Source organism: Stenella coeruleoalba, assembly GCF_951394435.1.
Source record: "Stenella coeruleoalba genome assembly, chromosome: 4".
NCBI lineage: Eukaryota > Metazoa > Chordata > Mammalia > Artiodactyla > Delphinidae > Stenella > Stenella coeruleoalba.
In genome coordinates, this window is record NC_137149.1 from 127,121,338 (window position 1) to 127,146,597 (window position 25,260).

General features: G+C 34.2%; 1 protein-coding gene across 1 annotated transcript in view; it reads right to left on the bottom strand.

The window, feature by feature from the left end:
• Positions 1-1,807: 1,807 nt before the first annotated feature.
• USP38 (ubiquitin specific peptidase 38) overlaps positions 1,808-25,260 on the bottom strand; it is a 34,788-nt gene continuing 11,335 nt past the window's right edge. The window contains exons 5-10 of the mRNA XM_079920748.1: positions 21,473-21,631; positions 19,159-19,352; positions 16,503-16,596; positions 13,811-13,917; positions 11,269-12,628; positions 1,808-3,800 (exon numbers count right to left, since the gene is read on the bottom strand). Of these exons, the coding sequence (XP_079776874.1) occupies positions 3,639-3,800; positions 11,269-12,628; positions 13,811-13,917; positions 16,503-16,596; positions 19,159-19,352; positions 21,473-21,631 (2,076 nt within the window). The 3' untranslated portion in view covers positions 1,808-3,638. The remainder of the gene's footprint in view (positions 3,801-11,268; positions 12,629-13,810; positions 13,918-16,502; positions 16,597-19,158; positions 19,353-21,472; positions 21,632-25,260) is intronic.

The following is a 25,260-nucleotide window of genomic DNA, read 5'->3' on the forward strand; positions in this document are numbered from 1 at the left end:
CATAAAACTCCTAGAAGAGATAATAAGCAAAACATTCTCTGACAGAAATTGTACCAATGTTTTCTTAGGTCAGTTTCCCAAGGCAATAGAAATAAAAACGAAAATAAACAAATGAGATCTAATGAAACTTACAAAGGAAACCATAAACAAAATGAAAAGACAACCTACGGAATGGAAGAAAATATTTGCAAACAATGTGACCGACAAGGGCTTAATTTCCAAAATATACAAACAGCTCATACAACTCAATAACAAAAAAACAACTCAATAGAAAAATGGCCAGAAGACCTAAATAGACATTTCTTCAAAGACACACAGATAACCAATAGGCACATGAAAAGATGCTCAACATCACTAATTATTAGACAAATGCAAATCAAAACTACAATGAGGTACCAACTCACACCAGTCAGAATGGCCATCACTAAAAACTCTACAAATAACAAATGCTGGAGAGACTGTGGAGAAAAGGGAACCCTCCTACACTGCTGGTGGGAATGTAAGTTGGTGCAGCCACTATGGAAAACAGTATGAAGGTTCCTCAAAAAGCTAAAAATAGAATTACCATATGATCTAGCAATCCCGCTCCTGGGCATATATCCAGAAAAAACTATAATTCAAAAAGATATATGCACGCCTATGGTCATAGCAGCACTATTCACAACAGCCAAGACATGGAAACAATGTAAATGTCCATCAACAAATGAATGGATAAAGAAGATGTGGTACATATACACAATGGAATACTACTCAGCCATAAAAAAGAATGAAATAATGCCATTTGCAGCAACATGGATGGAACTATAGATTACCATACTAAGTGAAATAAGTCAGAAAGAGAAAGACAATATATCACTTATACATGGAATCTCGAATATGACACAAAGGAACATATCTACAAAACAGAAACAGACACACAGACATAGAGAACAGACTTGTGGTTGCAAAGGTGGAGGAGGGGCATGGGAGGGATGGACTGGGAGTTTGGGGTTAGCAGATACAAACTATAACATATAGAAGGGATAAACAACAAGGTCCTACTGTATAGCACAGGGAACTGTATTCAATATTCTGAGCTAAGCCAAAATGGAAAAGAATATAATAAAGAATGTATATATATGTATAACTGAATCACTTTGCTGTACAACAGAAATTAGCACAGCATTGTAAATCAACTATACTTCAATTAAAAAAATTCACATACAGAGTGAAGAGAAAAACTAATACCGTATGCTAACACATATATATGGAATCTAAAAAAAAATGGTTCTGTTGAACCTAGGGGCAGGACAGGAATAAAGACACAGACGTAGAGAATGGACTTGAGGACACGGGGAAGGGGAAGGATAAGCTGGGACAAAGTGAGAGAGTGGCATGGACGTATATACACTACCAAATGTAAAATAGTTAGCTAGTGGGAAGCAGCCACATAGCACAGGGAGATCAGCTTCATGCTTTGTGTCCACCTAGAGGGGTGGGAGGGAGACCAAGAAGGAGGAGATATGGGGATATATGTATATGTATAGTTGATTCACTCTGCTATACAGCAGAAACTAACACACCATTGTAAAGCAGTTATACTCCAATAAAAATGTTTAAAAAAAAAGGAAAAAATTAACAATTTTCTCTAAAATAAATAAAAGTTCAGCAAATAATTAATGTTACTATATTTTTAATCTTAAAAGGAAATCTTTAATTTCCAGTCTTTGGTAGTGGTATGAAGTTATCTAAATATGCTCGGTATTATTATATAACTAGAGTTTCATCTTTCTCTTATCATTTTGAAAATTCAATATGTATTACCTTGACACATAAAAATCTTTGAAGGACTTGCTATTTTCATAGATAAAACTTTGTGTAGGTCTAATTGTCTTTATGGAAGTTTCTAGTAGAAGCAGCTGAGCCCACTATCAACCCACCAAGTATTACATGACTTTACCAATTTCAATAGATGCTAAGACTGATATAGTCTGACTATAAATCATTATCTAGCCAGTGGATAACTGAACGCATAGCTTAGACATTCATTATTAGAACAATAGGAAGTCCAGAGGAAAGACAGTTGATAAAAAAAACTTTCTGGTTCAGTGATTTGTAGGCAAGAGAAGTCTCAATTCTGCAAAAGAATTTCCAGTTTTTAACTAATCCAGTCAGTTTTCCTAATCTTCCTGGTGACTAGAAACAGGTTAGGAGTGGGAAGTAGTAGAATGAAGATGAGGAGTTCTGTTTTTAACCACTGCCATTAAAAGCTTGGGAAAAAGATAAACCCCAAATCACCAAAGAACATTCTTTCCTTAAAATGTTTTCAAAATAAATATGTGACCAATCTTCAGAACAATGTACACCATGGATAAGTTAAAACTTTTAGGAATGGGGACAACTGGGATAACTTCTAAATACTGTATAATCAAGACCCAGGAGAAGTGACTTGTTTCCAGTTTCCTGGCAAAAGAAAATGTGGGACCACAGGGGCTGACATTTCGACATTTTATCTGAAACTGTGAAACAGAAACAACTGTGCAAAACGCATGACTCAAACGAGAAAAAACAAAAAACCCCACAAATGTATAACTCTAAAAATATGTGATCAATGTTTAATATTCTGAGGATTAAGTAACAAAATCGAAAAAATTTTTTTACTTGACTAGGTTGATTTCCTCTGAATTCTTCTAAGAGTTAAAAACAAACTATTACACTTATTGATTTAGAACCATCAGATTTTACTTCAGGAAAATCTAATACCTTTCAAAAGGTTATAATTTTAACATTAGCACAAAAAATTACTTCCTAACATTTCATTTGTAAAAAACTTTTCCGCAGCCAAAGATTCCTATTTTTGAATTACAGTACTGCAAGGCACATACAGAACTCACCTCCTTCAAAACACACAGAAGATATACTCCCTGAAATAGAATTTTTAAAATCCTCAAACAATTAGAAACACTACAAAGTTAGCAATTTTTAGGTAAAAATGTGGCTCCTACAGGATCATGCACCTTTCTTAAAATCAATTCAGCACATATGTATAAATAATCCTTTTTTAAAACATTTGTACTTGAAATGTAGATACAGTGATGCTGAAGACAGCACTGAACAAACCTGAAAAGTACTACAGCTCGATAAAGTTTATGTTATTGCCTTCATGAGAGACTATATCATCTCTAGTATTCTCAAAGACTTGAATTTAATAATGGGGTAACTACACAGGAAATAAAAGATTTTCTTTCTTTCCTTACTAACAATATTTCCTTCACCTCTAACACCAATTCTTTTATAAAGGATGCTAAATGAAATCTATCTTTTGTTCAGTAAAACTGAGGACAGGACCATTTAATTGCCTCTACTAAATTTAATGCAGCTTAATTAGGGACCAGGTACATATTTGCCTCTGAAAATTTTTGGTCAAGCATGTCTAACCATAAAAGAAAATGGAATTTTAAGAGGTAGATTTTTTCCCAATGATGCATTTTGTTAATAAACGTTTTGTCAACAAAATGAAAACAAGCACTATGTTTTCTTGTATAACGGTCTAATGAAAAGAAAAATAAAAGATAGATATGATATTTGTTACAGTCTGACATTTAAACAGTCATAGTATTGGATGTTTTGTGACCAGTGCATTTTGGACTCTCTCAGCATCAAAATACGAGTCTGCCAACTGTATTAAACCCTCCTCCACCCCCACCACCAGTTGGTCCACAGCTTCCTGGTGGATCATTGTCGTCAAATCCATTGGGCCGAAATGAACAGGATGCAGATGCAGCTTGTAGGGCCCGGGCTCGAGCATTCAGCTCTTGTTCCTAAAATTAAAAATTGTTTTTATGAAATTAAAATTCTAAATACAGTGGATGGGTATCACCTACACAAATATTTTTAAATTGCCTTAATCCTTAATAAGCATCCTTCAAATCTCAGTAACTTTAAAAATATTGATTACACTAGTCTTTACCAAATCTTACTAAAGTCGAGTACCTAATCACAGATGGAGCGAACAAGGTAGAGAGCAAAATCCTAGTATAACTCTACAGAATGACAGATCCTAAAGGCCATTCTCTTTCAGTACCCTCCTTTACAGAAGATGAAACTGAAGCTCCACAGTCTTAAAATTTCTCTACAGAAATATCACAGTTGTTGCAACACTCATCACCGTATACAAGAATGGATTTCTTTTCTAATACACAGAACACAGGATTCAAAGGTTACACTTTCTGTCAAGTGGAGCTATTTTGGAAGTGGGTGATTACAGTAAAAGGTATAAATAATGAAAGAAGGCTGAATTTTTTTCCTACCCTTTCCTCAGAATATTTCTCAGTAAATAACAGCTCAAAAACACTGCTAAGGAAAAGGAGCCTGTCTCCTTACAGTATTACTTAAAACTTCCCCCTACCAGATTATTAGAACTTTTATAAAGAACCATATTCATCTATGTGCCTGACACATATTAAGTGCTCAGTAAATATTAATGATTTCAGACTAGAACACTATTAGGTACTTGGCCACGAAAGGAACAAATGTGAATAAGCACTTATTTATTTATTTATAAAGAAACCGCAAATTCATTTGGCAAGGTGTAGAACTGGATTCTAAAACTGGCACAAACTCCTAGGAAGAAAATATTCTGATATATGTCCATGTTCCTGGGAAAGAGTCTATAACTTTCAAGTGAGGTCATCGGTGTCAACAAGGTCTAAAAGCCACTAGCAACAGCATAACCCTTAAATGGTTAGGTATAATCATCCTGAAGAACTTTCATAGTACAGTCAACATTAATAACAAAAACTGTACTACTTTCAATTTTTCAACTAAAAGCCCAATTACTTTGCTCCTCCTGGCAAGGTAATTTTATTTTACAATTTCTAGCTAAATTTTCTTGGTCGACTATTCTACCCCCTTCATGAGATGCCCAATTTTTATTATGGAGAAAAAAATCCCAGGCTTAACCTGACATCTGTCCCTCATATTACGGACACCCTGTTTCTCAGTAAGCATACAGCGACTGCTGTGTGATTCCCAATACACAAAATTATCAAGAACCACAAATTTTTAGGGCTGAATGTGACCTAAGAAATCCTTATAGCAGAATGGCCTAATTAACCAGTCTCTGACAGGTCTTAGAAAGGCTTTTAAAACTTAATTTGCAGGATATTTCTCAAAAACATTTTTTAAATTAACTCTATCATTTACAACATTTATAACTGCTGGCTCCTCTGTATCATGTCCAACCACACAATATTTTTCAGGAGCTATAGTAATTTATTCTTCAATTTGTAAAATTAAAGTAAGAATTACATACATTTTACAGAGAGAAAATAAAAGCTGCAATGGATCTATCAGAAATAGACACAAAAATAAGAAACAAAAATCCTCTATTATGGCTCTATAATCTATTAAGCTATCTAAACAAGCAATGAATATATGACTCTGGATCTAAGAAACAATATCTGGTTTAGGATACAGATCATCTTCCCCAATGAAATAAATAAAACTGAGTAAATATGCAAGGCAGAGTTCAAGAAGTTCTGCTCCCAAAAGATACGGCAAATTTTGCCTGGACTTTGTTAAAAAGTGACTTCTCACCAGAAACTATGTTGAAGGACCTACAAAATACAAAACTTAGTAACTCCACTGCTTCTGAGACACCTGAAACCTATATTATATTTTAAGATAGAGAGCTTCCCAAGAAAGAAATATTCCATTTTTACTTTCTTAGCTATTTATATAAATACATGGCTTGAATCTAAAAAAAAGAAGAAAGAAAAAAGAAAAAAAAGGTTCTGAAGAACCTAGGGGCAGGATAGGAATAAAGATACAGACGTAGAGAATGGACTTGAGGACACGGGGAGGGGAAGGGGGAAGGGTAAGATGGGACGAAGTGAGAAAGTGGCATGGACAAATATACACTATCAAATGTAAAACAGATAGCTAGTGGGATGTAGCTGCATGGCCCAGGGAAATCAGCTCGGTGCTTTGTGACCACCTAGAGGGGTGGGATAGGGAGGGTGGGAGGGAGGGAGATGCAAGAGGGAGGAGATATGGGGATATATGTAAATGTATAGCCAATTCACTTCGTTATAAAGCAGAAACTAACACACCATTGTAAAGCAATTATACGCCAATAAAGATGTAAAATAAATAAATAAATACATACATACATACATACATACATACATGGCTGAGGGAGAAAAATGTACGCTATTCTATTTTCAGAAGATAAGCTTAAACTATGGATAGAAGTAGGGGAAACTGCTTTTCATTTTATTTCTTTTAATACAGATGACAATATTAGGTAAATGTCACAAACTATGAATCTCAGTGCATATGTAATTTATATCCCAAATTTATATCAAGTATTAAAATTAATTCTTATTTCAGCAGTGGACTGTACATCTAGTGACAAAAAGGAGTTCCTGTTGCTTTGGGACAAAAACCTTTCAGTATACTTAGATCTCTCATTTAAATAAATCTGTAAACATTAAATTAATCCATCTTTTTTTTTCCTTTACACAGATATAATGTATACTCTTCTGTATGTGTGATGAAGAAAAAAATTAAGACAAAGTCCCACCTTCTCCAAAGAAACAAAGGAAAGAAACCGAACACGAAAGGAGAGAACTGTCTGCAGCTGGTGTGGGACACATGGGGATAGGTGGTGCGACTCACACAGCTTTTCTCTCACTGGATCCTAACTGAAAGCATGATTTTGGTAGTCCAGACACTAAAATAATGGAGATACTCCTAATGGAAGCTGGGGAGAGAAATATATATGAAGAGATAAGCCCTTTCCAAAATTTACTTTAAGATCCACAATTCGCATTGCTCTCTTATGTGTCAGGCTATGATACAGAGTAGAAAATAGTTTGTCAGACAGGATTTTTTTGCCTAGGCTTTTCACAACCACTAATCCTGCTAATACTATGGAAACAGCAAGAGTCTTTCTAACACTTGTAAATCTAGTTGTGACTTTACTCAACTCCACACCCTTATTTTTACTAAGATCTGATTAAGTTTTCTACAACTGTTTTATAAATAGGTATAATGCTGTTTCTTAAAGCCAAAGTTGTATCCTAGACATAGCAATCTATTACACAGCATTATTACTATGAAATGGGCACAAACTTTTAACTATACCCCAGGAATGAATGTAAAAACAAAACTGAAAATAAGAGCAAAAACATACACATACAGGTTCCACTTGTTCAAAACTAAGAAATGATAGCTGAAAGCGGCTGTATACAAAAATCTCAACATCACACATTCTCACTGCCTGGCAATTATGAGAACATGTTCATCAGTAGAACAGAAGAAACACTATAGTCTCCTAATACAAACTTAAGATGCCAGATGATTCAGTTACACAGTATGAGAAACATCACAATTCAAACCTTATCAATTAAAGTAAAGTCTAAATATATTTAAGTTTCTAATTAAGAGTATGTTTTTGTAATTTGCTTTAAAAAAGCACTTTGATAATGAAGCTTTAATAGCCTAAGAGTCTTAATACAGGTAAATAAATAAATACCTTAATGTAAAATTTAGTGATATCTTTTTTGCATTGAACAACTGGCCTGAGACTTAAAATGGAATTCAGAACAACTGCACAACACTGAGAAACTGAATTAACAAAGTACATAATGGTTTTCCTTTATAATGACATAGGGTATTAAAATAATAATGAAAAGAATGGCTCTTCACATACAAACATTGTAAAATCCGGGTGTAATGGGGTAAACGGCAAGATAGAGAAAATCATGTAGAGCCAGGTTGCAATACAAATAGTTGTTATGGTTAAAAGAGCTTTTCGCATTACAATTACACAAATTAGAGTAGTTTCTGCATATTTCCAAAAGTCAAGATTGCACTGGGCCTTATTTCCTTATTTTATACTGTAGAAAATTTCTATTTTAACCTAACCTTCTCACACTCCACCTCTCTAATCTTCAAGAAGCATGAGTCCTATCTAAGTGCTTATTCAATATGTAGTGAGGAGGACATGTTTGAGTATACTCTATTACCTTGAACATAAGCCTTTTGACTGGATGTTAGAGTCTTTGGTAGTGAATAATGAATATTCTGAGTTTCTAATTTTTTTTCTGTAAAATGTACTGTTTTTGTGTGACTCTGGAACATTGCCATACTCCTTTAAAAATGTATCATGTATCGTTATCTGAGTATTGTTTAATACAGTAAATTTGAAAACTTTTTGAGTAAACTTCCCTCTAAAAATCAGTACTATTTTTTCTCTTATTCTGTATCCTTTAGGAGTCTGTAATAAAAAATTTTTAGAAACTTACTTATTTAAACTCATACAATCAATTGGACTACCCAATTAATACACCTACAATTTTAACTACAATTTACTGTTGGTCCTTTATGTTGATAGCAAGTTGGCAGGTTTCAAAGAAAAATGCTTTCAGCAAGGTCTTTATTAACTTTAAAGTAAGAAAAAGCGCTAACTCTGTGCGAAAAGTGTAAGTAAATTCAGCTCATATGAAACCTTTACTCCACAGTTTTTATTTACTAATTGTTCTATTACTGCCATGATTCTACTGATCAGGTCCTTAAAGAATACAAATATCCTTTCTTTACATATTCTACCTTTTAGTGTCCTTTATTTTATCCACCTGACTGTCAATAAACAGTCCTTAAAATATTTATACAAAGGTCTAAAAGGAATAAATACAAATTTAGCAGTTGTTTCCCCTGGCAGGTGGGACTGAAGGGAAGAGGAAAATACTTCCATTTTATTAAGCTTCCTAAATTTCTGTATGGCATGATTTTATAATGATCACATCTTTTCTAATTAAAAACAAACAAGGTTACTCAACATAGTTTTGGAAGTTTTAGCCACAGCAATCAGAGAAGAAAAAGAAATAAAAGGAATGCAAATTGGTAAAGAAGAAGTAAAGCTGTCACTGTTTGCAGATGACATGATACTATACATAGAGAATCCTAAAGACGCTACCAGAAAACTACTAGAGCTAATCAATGAATTTGGTAAAGTAGCAGGATACAAAATTAATGCACAGAAATCTGTGGCATTCCTATACACTAATGATGAAAAATCTGAAAGTGAAATTACGAAAACACTCCCATTTACCATTGCAACAAAAAGAATAAAATATCTAGGAATAAGCCTACCTAAGGAGACAAAAGACCTGTATGCAGAAAATTATAAGACACTGATGAAAGAAATTAAAGATGATACAATAGAGAGAGAGATATACCATGTTTTTGGATTGGAAGAATCAACACTGTGAAAATGACTCTACTACCCAAAGCAATCTACAGATTCAGTGCAATCCCTATCAAACGACCACTGGCATTTTTCACAGAACTAGAACAAAAAATTTCACAATTTGTATGGAAACACAAAAGACCCCGAATAGCCAAAGCAATCTTGAGAACGAAAAACGGAGCTGGAGGAATCAGGCTGCCTGACTTCAGACTATACTACAAAGCTACCGTAATCAAGACAGTATGGTACCGGCACAAAAACAGAAATATAGATCAATGGAACAGGATAGAAAGCCCAGAGATAAACCCACACACATATGGTCACCTTATCTTTGATAAAGGAGGTGAGAATATACAGTGGAGAAAAGACAGCCTCTTCAATAAGTGGTGCTGGGAAAACTGGACAGGTACATGTAAAAGTATGAGATTAGATCACTCCCTAACACCATTCACAAAAATAAACTCAAAATGGATTAAAGACCTAAATGTAAGGCCAGACACTATCAAACTCTTAGAGGAAAACATAGGCAGAACACTATGACATAAATCACAGCAAGATCCTTTTTGACCCACCTCCTACAGAAATGGAAATAAAAACAAAAATAAACAAATGGGACCTAATGAAACTTCAAAGCTTTTGCACAGCAAAGGAAACCATAAACAAGACCAAAAGACAACTCTCAGAATGGGAGAAAATATTTGCAAATGAAGCAACTGACAAAGGATTAATCTCCAAAATATACAAGCAGCTCATGCAGCTCAATATCAAAAAAACAAAAAACCCAATCCAAAAATGGGTAGAAGACCTAAATAGACATTTCTCCGAAGAAGATATACAGATTGCCAACAAACACATGAAAGAATGCTCAACATCATTAATCATTAGAGAAATGCAAATCAAAACTAGAATGAAATATCATCTCACATGGGTCAGAATGGCCATCATCAAAAAACCTACAAACAATAAATGCTGGAGAGGGTGTGGAGAAAGGGGAACACTCTTGCACTGTTGGTGGGAATGTAAATTGATACAGCCACTATGGAGAACAGTATGGAGGTTCCTTAAAAAACTACAAATAGAACTACCATATGATCCAGCAATCCCACTATTGGGCATATACCCTGAGAAAACCATAATTCAAAAAGAGTCATGTACCAAAATGTTCATTGCAGCTCTATTTACAATAGCCAGGACATGGAAGCAACCTAAGTGTCCATCAACAAATGAATGGATAAAGAAGATGTGGCACATATATACAATGGAATATTACTCAGCCATAAAAAGAAACGAAACTGAGTTATTAGTAGTGAGGTGGATGGACCTAGAGTCTGTCATACAGAGTGAAGTAAGTCAGAAAGAGAAAAACAAATACTGTATGCTAACACATATATTTGGAATCTAAGAAAATAAAAAAAGGTCATGAAGAACCTAGGGGCAAGATGGGAATAAAGACACAGACCTACTAGAGAATGGACTTGAGGATATGGGGAGGGGGAAGGGTAAGCTGTGACAAAGTGAGAGAGTGTCATGGACATATATACACTACCAAACGTAAAATAGATAGCTAGTGGGAAGCAGCCGCATAGCACAGGGAGATCAGCTCAGTGCTTTGTGACCACCTAGAGGGGTGGGATAGGGAGGGTGGGAGGGAGGGAGACGCAAGAGGGAAGAGATATGGGAACATATGTATATGTATAACTGATTCACTTTGTTATAAAGCAGAAACTAACACACCATTGTAAAGCAATTATACTGCAATAAAGATGTTAAAAAAAAACAGAAAAAAAACAAACAAGTGCTTCTATACTGCATGTACTTGTGACTTTTCATTACTAATTTGTAACATTAGAAAGAAAATTTAGCTATATAGGTTGAACCCATTTCATATAAACCCAGATTCAAATTTCAAATCACCTCGTTGTAAATTCCTTAAAAATGCAGAAGTTGGATTTCAAAATTAAGGCACTCATTTAACCACCTGTCAATTGTTTAAATATTTTCCACAAATGATGAAGCTTATATTTCCAACTTACCTGTAAATATAGTTTATTGTCTTTTGTTATAGCATCCATTAGTTCTTTCTGTAGAGGTGGGTCTCCATTTACCCAGAGTCCAGTGGTTGAATTATTCCCACTTAAACCATTAGTGCTGTTCTGTTTTTTATACAACAGCACATAAGCTGTGTCCTTGGGAAACCTACTCGTAATTTTCTGGACTGACTGAAATGAAGTAAACGTCACTCTGCTGTCATTAAATAAAAACCATTCTTTTGACATTTCCTTATTTTCCAAATCCTGTTCAATAACTGCACTGGGACTATCTCTCCCTAATAAATGACTCTGGGAGGAGGCTAATGTCAGAGTTTCGGGCTGGTGGCACATCTGGTATGAGGACTCTGTACCTGTGATGTTTCTGGCATAAGAATAGTAATGTCCGCTTTCAGAGGATACACCAGAGTGAACGACAACAGAACTCAATAGATAGGGCACCAATTTTGGGGAGCAAGCTTCTTCAGTCCCAGAAGGCTTTAATTTTTTAGCTAGATTCTCACTAATATCAGTGAAGTCAACATCTAAAGACCAACTTTCTGACAACGAAGAGAAAGAAGTAGTTCTTTTAACTGGCAACTCCAAAACCAGTGGCAGTGACACATTGTCTAGGATTTTTCTTCTCACATGATACTTCTGATCATATGAAAATCTTAGGAGAGTAAGAATAAGGTATTCAGGTTCCTCCGTGATTTGCATAGTTTTCTCAGCATTCTGCAGAGAGGCACAGTTTTCACAATAATATTGGTTGTCACCAGTAAGAATCTCTGGAGCCAAAAAATAATTTAGTAAGTCAGTTACTGAAGATGTGGTTTCACCTCCTGCTTTCTGAGGTACATCTTTATTAACAAGCATCTTGTTAGAGTCATTAGGGACAGAAGTGTCTTCACTACAGCGAAACTCATCAGGACTATCCACCATTCTTTCATTCACAGCTGAGTAACAGGCAAAGGCAGCTGTTGATGGATTACAGACTCCTGGTTCTTTTGAAGGACCAGGTACACTGGCCTGCATTAGACCACCATCTTGTGTACTGGGTGATGATGCCGGTTCTTGAAAAGACAAGTTTTCCATAGAAGAGGAAGGACAAAAGGCAAGTGAAAGATCTGTAAAGGCTTCCACTTTTTGTGAGGTACTCCTGCAGTTCAAACAACATATGTGAGTTTGTAGTTTTCCTCCAAACATTTTTTCGATTAATGTCTTCTCACTATCACTTGTGCAAGGGGTCTCTGTTAGTACAGCTGCCTTATTGGCTACTTCTTGTAAAGAAGTTTCACTGCACCCCAGACTTTCAGAAAGCTTGTGTGAGGACTGAACTTTCAAGATCTTTTCTTCTTCATGGAGCCTGTAGAAGAGTATATCATTATATAGCTACTTTGCTTAAATTTAAATGTCATTTCTACTTTAAAATATTGGTTGCCTATATAAATAGCCAAATTATTCTTATCAAATATAATGCTTAACTAAAAAAAAATCAAGTTTCTCCTCCTTTAATCAAGAGGAATATTGAACAGTTTGAGAAGGTAGATCAGAAGAGAAGTTAGGAACTGTTCCTACGCTATATTCTCATTACACTTTCGTCATACTGCTATTTTATAGCACTTATTATAGTTAATTATACATGTCCACTAACTGTCTTATATATCTTTGTTTGCCTGACACTTCACAGAAAGCCTGGCACAAAGAAACTACTCAACATATCCTTGCTGAATGGAAGGAAGGTTGAGTTCAACTAACTTTACTAGTCATTCACATAACAGAAGGGAGGCAAAGACAGGGAAATACAGGAAGATAATAGGTTTTATTAACTAAGTGGTAAGAAGACAATAAAATTTACCAAACCCACTGAATTATGAACTGGTTTAAAGAGCAGTTATTAATTTTTTTTGTCTCAGGATGCCTTTATACTCTTAAACAAAATTGAGGAACCTAAGAGCTTTCATTTATGTGGTTATACCTATTAATATTTACTGTATTCAAAAATTGAGAATAAAAGTAATATTACATTTAAAAACAATAATAAACTCATTACATGTTAATATAAATAACATTTTTTAAAATAAAAAAATAGTTATATTTTCTAAACCCCCCAAAACTTAGAAGAATGGCGCTGTTTTACATTTTGCCAATACTTCAAGTATCTGGCTTAATAGAAGACAGGCTGGATCCTCATATCTGCCCTGCATTCAGTCTATCGTGATATGTTGTTCTGGATGAAGTATATGAAGAAAATCTGGCCTCAACTACATATAAACAGATGTGCAGTTCGAAAAGGGAAGAGCCCTGAAAGTGTTCTGGGAACCCCTAGGGGTCCTTGTACCACACTTTGAGAACAGCTGGTCTAAAGTAAGAAAATTTAAAAAAGAAACCAAATTGAAAACAAAAGAACACTTTAAAAAATACAATAAATGCAAGGTATTTTAGGGATTAACAGTTGAAATATGTCTTTAAAGGAAATGATGTTTTGTAGAAATAATCTGTTATGAAAGAACATAATTCAAATCATAGCTTTAGAAATACTTCTTACCTGTCTAGTAGAAACCTGAGGTATTCAGAACAGTCTTGTTGTGATCTGGGGGTAAACCATGGAGGTCTGGAAGCCTCAAAGAATATCCGAGGTGCATACGCTTCTCTCTTTTGACAGAGAAAACACAAGGGAGTGATTCTCACACCATGAACCAAATAACTGAAATCTTAATATATAATGCTTAATAAAGATTACTAAAATTACACTGGCTTAACCTTTACCACAAAGTGCCAAACATGAGGGCACATAAAATTAGTTAGAAATAAATTTAGGTAACTTTCAGTCATAACTTCTTATTCTGCAGATGAGAATTAAGATCTAGAGAAACTATGGGACTTGCCCAAGGTCATATAGCTAAATTAATGGCAGAGGGGATTATATCAGAACCCAAGTCTCTTTAAATTAATATAATGCTCCTGGCATTACCCTCTATGTGCTTGAGTCCACAATTAAAAAAAAAAATCAAATCTGAAAAAAATGTTAGTGAATATATATCCTTGCTAAAGTAATAAGGGGCATACTCTACAGAGCCATGCGTACTTATTTTAGGTGAAAATTTCCTTGACTGGGTACACATGTCATAAATGTACAGAATATGAACACACTGGCTAGGGACTTTTCACTGGTTGCTGACTTTCTTTCTTTTTTTTAGTACAGAGGCAGTTTAGTGAAGTGGCTGCTAGTGGACTTCAGAGCAAGCTAGGTTGAAATCCTAGATTTTGCCATGACAAAAAAAGAAAAGAACTGAAAAAGGCATCTGAAGAGTCGTGATTATAACTTGAAAATTTATAATTTATTTGTGGTATATGACAGAGTTCTCAGTTAAGGAAATTTTTTTATCAAAATAGGAGTGTTTATGGTTTTTTGAAGGAAAGGAATTTGGTGGACTGGTTGAACATGGGTTCCAGAATCATTTGGTTTACATTCCAATCTTGCTGTTTGTTTGCATGACCATGAAAGCAAGTAATGTAAGCCCTACTTCTTCACCTGTAAAATGGGTATGCTACCTTATTACCTCATAGATTGATTTTGAGGATTAAGAGATAATATATGTAAACCACTTAGCACAGGAGCTAGACAAATTTAAATGCTCAATAAATGTTAGTTTTATTAATTATAAGAAGAAAAGCCTTTTAAATTATATAGGGAAAATCTCCCTAAAACAATCCTTGTCAGGCTGCTATCAGATAGGGTCTCAACTATGACAGAACTTTAATTAGGTTCTCCTGTTAATTCCTTTTGTCTTTTATTGGGAGTTTGGAAGCCTCCTAAAAATTTTTTCCCAATAGCTCTGACTTAATAAGTTAATATAGTATATATAATGTATTAATATCTACATGTATACGCAGAGATACACACATATATATTATACAGCTGACCACTGAACAACATAGGGGTTGGGGTGCCTATCCTCTGCTTAGTCAAAAACTTTACAGTATACTGAGAAGTTATACTGTGTATCTGTTCATGTATCTGTGGTTCTGCATCTGCTGACTCAAACCACCATGGATTATGTAGTACTATAGTACATATTTATTGAAAAAAATCCATGTGTAAGTGGACTCCTGCAGTTCAGACCTGTGATGTTCAAGGGCCGACTCTATACAGTATACAGTAAATACAGACTAGTGATAAAGCAAGTGCATAAATCCATTTACTAGAAAACAATGTTTGGGGGGAGTTGCAGGGAGGAGATTTCATCTCCCTTGGTCCTGAGATGTTAAATTTAATATATGAACATATTTCCCCCAGATAGAGAATAGTATAAATGATCCTTTGAGTATCTCATAGGCCATCATCTCATGTCAATCTTGTCTTGATTCTTTCCATTTAAGAAGTTATACCTGAGATATTTCTCAGCTTGTAGACAGGAAACAAACCATTCCTATCAACTCAATTCCACCGATTCCGAATCTATCTTCTCTTCTGGCTGTAACTACCTACTCCTTTAGACCTCTGTGAAACTAAGACAATCAGAGTATAACCAGAAAATAATATGTATTATTTATAAATGATATATATTATTCATATGTATTACTCAAAACTTAAAGTATAAGTTCCTCAAGCATAAGGATTCCTTTTTGAATGCTTATCAGACTGCATATTGTGTCTCTCAATAAATGTCTGTTTACTATGTGATGTTCTTGCCATTAGTATAAACTCATTTCCTTGGATTAATCTGTGGACATAAATGATTATCACAAAATTTTAAGCTCTAGAATAGGTAAACAGTTTATCCATTAGTTCTAGAGCTTAGAAGTAGTCATAATTAAAGGGTACATATGTTAGAAATGAGATAAAAAAGAAGCCAAGATGCCACAAAATTATTTTAATTGTTCATTACTGTGAAGATCTACCAATTAGTATCTATAAACTTAATATTAAAGATTCATTTTTAACGATTTCTTCATGAAGGAGCTTAACTTTTGGATAGAAAATCAGATATATAATAATCAGTATAATGAGTCAGTAAAATATTCATCTACAAGAATGGAAAGCAGAAGGGAGAAATAAAAACTTAGAGCATATCCTGATTTTAGGCAGTATCTTTTTAGATTTCTATGTGGATTTGTTGTGTTGGGAGGATATATATTATTTCATCAGTTAAAAAGGTTCACCAAGTTTGGTATAATGTGAAGTTTAAAGAAGATTTTCAATGCAATTAACATATACACACTACACACACACTCACCTGTGTATGAGCCAAAAAGGCAAAAAGATGCTGTAATTTTTTCATTAATGAATTGCACCCATTTAGATTTAAAGATAATACTTGTCTCCTGAAACTGAAAGATAATAAAATATAATGATTTTTGTATACATGTATACACACGATGCATTTTTTTAAAAGCTAAAAGGAAGTTAGTTCAAGAACTTATTATCCTCAAAGTAAAATTTCACTTACCTGAAGGCCCTTTACCTGGCAAATTCACTGCCTACCATGTAGTGAAGAAGGAAGAGAATGACGGTAATTGAACTCTTACTACATGGCCTGGCAATGGCCACGTGCAGTCACATATTATTCCTATCTTCTGGATTAGCAAATAGAAATAGATTAAGCTATTAACTAATAACTTAAGTAAACAACTTTTGAATTCTTTCACATCTGCATGAAATAAAAAAATATGCCGTCATCAAAACTACTATGAAGTTAGAGTGATTTAAAGAGTGTGGTACTAGTGCCAGATGGGAAAAGAAGCTATACAAAAAACAGTATAGGAACAAATGGGTATCCATTTGGAAAAAAAATGGAATTAGATTAAGATTTCACATCATTACAGATGCCACAGAGGAGTAATGAGCTAAATGTAAAATACAAAAGTACTGAAGAAAAAAAAAAAAAGTACTGAAGTATTTAAAAGAAAAAAAAAGGTGGGGAAGGGGTATAGAGGGGAAGGCTTCCTAAAATTCAGACACTATAAATGATAAATAGCAGATTTGACTACATAAAATAAAAAAATTGCAAACAAAACACTCCACAAATTTGAATCATACTGACTGGAAGAAAGCATGAAACAAAGGATTATCACCCATAGTATATATAAATCAGTATGAAAAAGAAAAGGACCCAACAGGTGCACAATGGAAAAAATAGGTTATTCAAAAAATAAACACAAATGAACAAAGAAAACTAGAGAGGGAAAAACTCTGTAATGGTCAGCAATACACATTTTCCTCCAGATTGGAAAAATTTTTAAAGACTGATTATATCAAGTACTGCTAAAGGCATGGGGTCATAGGTACAATCATGTATTCGTATGCAAGTTCAAATGCTATAGCCTTTCTGGAAGCAATTTGGCATACCCTATTCAAAGAATATCCTCTATAACTGCATATGGGCAGAAAGATATTAATTATAAGCAAAACAATCTAATATTCATCAGAGGAATATGATTAAATAAATCATGGTACACCTATTTACTCAGAATGACACAGTTCTGTCATTTGTACTAACGTGGGACTCTTTCCAACACAAATCATTAAAAGAAAAAAAACAAGTGGCTGGAAAAGAATATATAAATAGGATCCTTTATAAACACATTTTTAAAAAAACAATTCATTTGTTCTTGTACTAGATAAATCTTATCTCTGTACAAAAAATAGGTTTGGAACAATACAAGCAAAACTGTTAACAAATTACCCTTGGGGATGGGAATGTCTGATTTTTATTTTATGTACTTCTAGATTTATTTTTTTAAAACCACAAAGAATTTACATATTACCAAAGAAATAAAATATCCTGTCTGCTTATTCTGAGATAGTATTGGCCACTGTACAATAAGATGTGCTCTTTGAATTGTGGTTGCCAGTTATAACTGCTTTGGGTCTCTGCTTTCTCTATCATCTGTAAAATGAGACGGCTGGATTAGATGACCTCTGGTGGTGAGACATGGATTACTTTAGCTTTATGCCTAGTATCACTTGTGTCTAAGAGTATACATTTTCTTAAAAAAAAAAAAAATCCCAAATACAAACAAACCGAAAGACAAAAGAAAACACTAGACCAAATGAAAAACACCTTAGTGTTGACAGTATATTCTGAGGCCAGGAAAGAAAATAAAGCTAAACTCTTTATCTTTCAGTTTATGATTCCTCTATGTAGGCATAAAAACTTACACGGGCTTAGAACTCAATTTGTAAACATCTTTGCTCAAGTCCCATGAATACTCTATTGGTACAGAAGAGAAAAATTCAACCATGCTTTTGCCTTCAGGAAAATTTATCATTATTTTGTACCTTTACAGATTGTATTCACATAGCTAACAACCTCTGATTTCCTATTTGCTTGGCTGCAAAAGAAAATGAATTTGAAAGTAAATCTGTAAGACGGCAAAGAAACATGTCTGTTTATACAGTTGTTCAGTATCTATCAACTTGGGGTGGGAAGCAGAGCTTGAATTTCCTTAACAGCAACAAAGGAGTTATTGATCTGATAAAACAGCAAAATATCTATAAGCAGAAAAAACATGACCACCTTAAAAGATACACAGGTTAAAAGAAACAGGATAATAACAAATTAGTACTTGAGGACCCTTAAATTCTGAAATAAGCTCAATCAATACCTCTGTTACATTAATAAATATCAACTTGGAGTAATTCAAAAGACTCTAAATGCAATATATAATATAAACATGAAGTAGAATTTATATAAGTTAACATTTTAGAAGTTCCTGAGCAGTAAAAGCAATTCATTTCTGAATAAGGTAATTATATGAAAATATGAATATTTCTGCCATATATAGGAAATAATGTGAAGATAGTCCCACCATTTACATTTCATCAACATGCAACAATTTCTACAGTTAAAATGAAAACAAACAAACAAAAAAGCTCAAATTTAAACTTACTCTGTGGCCATAAACAGTGCTTGTATAACACTGTTCATATAACATGTATTCCCTAGATTAATAAGACCAGTTTTCCCAGTTTCAGATTTTCCAGAAAGTCTAGACAAGCAAGATGCCAAAGAATTGGATTGAGAAGTCCAGGCACTTTGACTGAGAATCAGTTTAATCTTCTCTTCACTGGGCTTAGGAAAATCCTGTAGATCATAAAGAGGAAAAGTAGTGTAAAAATATAAACTTTTTTTTATTAAGTTAACACCATAAACAAGATTCTTCCACTGACACTTAACCTTTGTTTTCTCCCACTTAGTTTGGAAATCACTGATAATACTTGAGCAGTCATCAAAAAATCAAATTACACTACATGGCAAAAATAATTGTCTCCTAAAATGAATAAGTATCTCCTAAGGTAGAGTTTATCAAGCTGAGGAATACTCAAGAACCAGGAATTGAAGTCACATTTGAATTATTTATATTTCCTATTTGCCAGCAAAATGTTTTCAAAATAAACCTCTGACATCAGAGAGTATATTGCAGTGCTATTCAAAGGCAGTAGAATAAGGACTTAAATTAGTACAGAATTGAATAAGCTTAACAAACAATTTGCTTTCAAATTTTGTAGTGAAAATAATATCTCCTTTTCATTCAATACTAATATTTACCCAGTACTAACCCTTAGAAATAAAAGCTCAAAGTAATCAGGGAATGAAAAATGAAAGCATCTAAGCACAATGACCTCTGACTTTAAGAAATAAAACTCAATCTCATGTTTAACCATATAGAAAAATTATTACAGGATACAGTTTCTTCCCTGCTTTGTGACATATGAGATATAAGTGTAAGTGGTTTCAAGCATGAGTAGAGCACTGGAGAATAAGGAAAGTTGGTAAAATCATTCAGGCTTTTTTGGACTATTACCATCGAAGGTACTTAGAGCTCAGAAAACATTTTCTGAAGGAATTTTAATCTTTGGATTTGATTTTGCTGTTGTTGTTGCTGACAGCTAATGGAAAGTGCTTCCCTTGGTTTAAGAGGGAGATCCTTGATTCTTCCGAGCCTATTTCAGTTATCAGAATTTTCAACATTCAGCAGTGAAGAATGACATTTAACAACAGCAATAGCTTTCATCTATGGACACAGCGACACTGCAGAAAGAGATTAACATTACTATCAAATCCATGACAAAAACGAGTTTGCAGGGCAGAAATAGAGACACAGATGTAGAGAACAAACGTATGGACACCAAGAGGGGAAAGTGGCGGGGGGTGGTGGTGGTGGGATGAACTGGGAGACTGGGATTGACATGTATACACTAATATGTATGAAATGGATAACTAATAAGAACCTGCTGTGTAAAAAAATAGAATTCTAAAGTTCAAAAAAAAAAGTAAAAAAAGAAAACAAAAAAACCCCAAAAAAACCCTTTTATACATAAAGACATTTACTTCTGAAGTGTCAAACTGTCATACCACTAGTACACAATAATTGCTGAACAGTCTTGTGTTCTGGGCTCAGTTTGATTTAGCTAACTCTACAGTAAAAAGAGCATGCTCTGAATTCACTTCAGATACATAAGAAGTAAAGATAATGAGACCTTATATTTTATTTCAGATCTCAAAAAGGAACACTGTTAATAGAAATGATTTGTAATAACTTCTGAATACACCTAGCTGAGGCAAGTTCTTCAATTCTTTCACTCTACCCTGATCACGCAATAAATCTACTAAGAGGAAAGTGTGCTTATTGTGACCCATTTTTCAAGACAAACAGAATCAACGCTTTTTAGATCCAGTTATCTATACAAAGTTGAAAACCAGTAAGTTCACAAATAATTCAAGTAAAGATTCTATGAAATATGGACATTCATGAACAATGCATAGCAAAAATGAAATAAAAAACAGAAGAAACGTAAGTCAAATATTTTATTAAAGTGTCTTTCCTTGATTCTAAGACATATCTTACATATTTTAACGTTTCTGATATTGGGATGCAACTCTGATGTATGTATTAACTTAATGTAGCATTTTTTAAACCAAATCTCCCCCAAAGGTATTACAAATTTACAGGGACACCTTATCATTGTTGGCATTGTAGAACTGAAGAAATATGGTTATTAATTTAGATTAGTTATAGTAAATAAGAGATTACTCCCTAAAAATTAATGAAACTTGATTCCAATTACATATTTTATTACATATAAAAGGCATAGTTCCATAAAATAGTAAAATGAATAGCTGCTTATAGGAATGTTTCACCGCATTCATCTATCACATCATGGGCTGCAGCTCCGCAAATACTGGTGCAACTATTATCATACCTTTATTGCTTCCAGGATAGGTTCGTAGAGATCTGGAAATCCAGAATAATGATACATCATACAGTGTATCAGTTCTGTTAATTGCACTAGGAAGGTTGTACTGGAAGGCAGACCATCACTTTTGAAGGAGTGAACCAAATTAACTACATGAGGAACAATCTGAACAGAAAAGAAGACAAACATTCCTCTATTTATACAAATTGTCAACAAATCCTCTAGCCTACAAATGGAATGCAAATGTTACATGATCAGCAAATGCTTTTCTGTATGTTTAGTCACTGCCTTTTTCTAAAAAAGTTATGAAGCTAAACATTTCTAGAATATCAAGGTAAATCTAGGTTTAAATCACATATAATTGTAATTCCATATAAGACCCCTCTCCTCATTCTTAGACTCCATCTAAAACTAAGGTACAAACAAATTAAGGTACAAAATAGGAGCCTTAGTCACTGCCACCATTCTAAAAAATGGCTTAAGTTGAAAAATGTTAGGGCTATTATATTTACCAGATTGTTCAGTAGGGAGAAAGTTTTAAAAGATAAACCCAGAATTAGCTTAAGAGCTCCATCTAGTGTGAATTTTAGATTTTTCACTTGAAAGAATTATACAGGAGTGTGAACATTAAAGTCTACTTCAAAAAACCTTCAAGATAATTTATGCATGTAACTAAAATTACAGATCAGACTTCCCCAGTGGCGCAGTGGATAAGAATCCTCCTGACAATGCAGGGGACACAGGTTCAAGCCCTGGTCCAGGAAGATCCCACATGCTGCGGAGCAACTAAGCCCGTGTGCCACAACTACTGAGCCTGCTCTCTAGAGCCCATGAGCCACAACTACTGAAGCCCGCGTGCCTAGAGCCCGTGCTCTGCAACAAGAGAAGCCACCGCAATGAGAAGCCCGTGCACCGCAACGAAGAGTAGCCCCCACTCGCCGCAACTAGAGAAAGCCCAGGCGCAAAGACCCAACACAGCCATAAATAAACAAATAAATAAAATTATAAATAAATAAATAAAAATAAAATTACAGCTCAGGCTACAGCAGTACCTCTCTTTAAGATAAGGGACTACCTCTATTTTACGGTCGGTGTCTTATGTAAGCATGGTTATCCTTGCTAACAATCCCTATGCCCCACCTCCGAAAAGAAGAGACAGTTCTAAAACTAAAGTGAATTAGAAATTTCTCTTATTTTTAAGGAATTGGGGTTAAAAATGAAGGCGAAATCTAAAATGCTCATTGCTCATAAATATGTAGAAAACTATTAATACTGATAATAAGCACAACAATGTCCTTTCATTATAAAATTACAATAAAAAGTCAATACAGAGCCAATCACATATTTAAGAGGTTATTAACAAAATAAAATAAATTCTATTATGCAGTAATGGCTCATTCCATTAGTACGGTGCTATACTTGTCTCAACTAATTATTACTTATAATCTGATACTACATATTTACAGTTCACATGTAAAAAGCATCTTACTCGTCTAACTCGTGATAAAAGTGAAGTTATAGCTCTATGGACTTATCATCAAACAGCAGTGACAACAATTATAGTTATATCCCAATCAACTCCCTTCCTTCCTGTAGAAAGAAAATCATATTCTTAAATTAACACTGCTATTCTCATTCTGCTGTCTCTGGTTTTACTCTTGTGCTTTGAGGTCTGAAATCACACTTTAGCTTTTGCACCACTTTCTTTAATCTTACCTCCAAAAAAGGTATTAATCTGACCATAAAACTACCAGTTCCTAATGGTTCACTCTACTGCTATCATCTCTACATTTCAAAGCAAATCTGAATTATAAGTTTGCTCCATAAAGCCATATCTATCAGATACTCTCTTGCTAAAATAGTCAGAAATCCAAATTATTGTTTCTTCAGAGGTGACAGGAGAGACAGAGATGGAAGGGAAGAGGAAAGAATTTTTAAAATGATTGTTTAATTTACAAATACCAAATCTTCTAAAAGCTAGCGTACAATCTTCCTAGTGTAGATTGGATCTCTGCAGTCAGATAATACACATAATTGTCTACTACTACATCCTATGTCAAAATGATCACTGACGTGGAAATAACACTAAGTTCTTCACAAGCATATAGATAGACATCCAAGCAGGTTATTACCTTCTAAATATCTGAAAGTTGATTTTTTTCCTGAATGAGCAAATCTAAATATTTGCAGACATTATTGTGATACTCATTAAACTTAAGTTACTATTTGAGAAAATGTGTATAACTTATTTAATTAGAAGCTTTGATATTTTCTCTTTTGTTAAAAATTTTTTTTCCACTTATAAAAAGCATACGAAAAGCAACTTGGTCCATAATAACACACACTATAATTTCAATCTCAGTTTGCTCTAAAATATTCTAAATGTATAATACAATGAATAATGATGCTGGTGATTCCAGATTATTGTTCATTCTTAGCAACTCCTAAACCTGAGTCCTTCGCTGAGTTATTTAGAGTTATAGGTGATTTAACTACCACATGATCCACTACTAGATGCCCAAGTTAATTTTAGTTGAGTAGCAGGTCAGGATACACACAGAATGTAGAGAGTTAGTAGGTCTTTGTTTTTAGACTTTACTAGGCCAGATCACAATTTTCTACTTTAGATCTAACTGTTCTTTAAATAAATGATTTAATATTTACTTATTTCAGTAGCCAAATATTTCAAAGTCAACCATTTGCCATTTCAATTACTATTTTCAGGGGAAAAAAAAGCAATACAAGGTAAGGAGATATCTTCTATCTTTAAAAAAATTGAGCAAAGAAATAGGTTTAGAGTACAGCAAAAGTGACTTTTCAGAGAGATTAAGGAATGTATGGAGAGCAATAAATATTAGAATGGATGATTTCCTTCCCAGAAATTCTGAAAATAAACCTTTTCTCAAATGGCCTATACATGATCATGCCTGAAGACAGGGAAAAATAGTTGTTTTTTTTCCCTTGGAAGATTTTGCTAGTATAGCTGCTGTATTAGCTCAAGTGTGAGTTTTGTTTGTGTAATGGATATAAGGTTATTAACTGATGATCAAGCTCACCAATTAGGGCAATGAACTGCAGAAATCACTCACCCTAAGAGATAATGTATAATGTAATTACTTGTTAGTAAGGTTTACTTCTATTAAGCCTGAAGATTTTGGAAATGAGGCACCAAGTAGCCTATGTGAGTATATAATTCTCTGAGGCTAGTTACATTTCTAGCTGACAATCAACAACTGAAATTCTGCACTTTATCAGTCTCCTTTGAATTTGTTTGTGGTGGGTCAGTATTCCCAAGATTTTAACATTGTGGGTGTGTTGATAATGAGTTTCTAGTCCTGTAAAACTGAGGATCAGACCTTGGAGGAAGCACGTAACCACATACACCACTGCTTTCCTGTGATCCCCTAGATAGAAAAATGGACAGGTTCCTAAAATAACATTTTGTCATTTTTCACCTGCAATAACTGATAATCAAATAATCAAAATCAAATCAAATCAAAAGCAGTGATGTAGCTGGTTAAAAGTGGTAGGATTCTGGATATATTTTAAAGGTGGAATCAACAGAATTTGTAGGATATGGCCTGAAAGAGAATGAAAAGCCCTAATTCTGGGGCAACAAAACAAAGACTTATGGTTTCATGCTTCTGAAATTCTAAAGCAGTCAGTGGTTTTTTTTTTTTTTTTTTGTGGTACGCAGGCGTCTCACTGTTGTGGCCTCTCCCGTTGCAGAGCACAGGCTCCGGACGCACAGGCTCAGTGGCCACGGCTCACGGACCCAGCTGCTCCGTGGCATG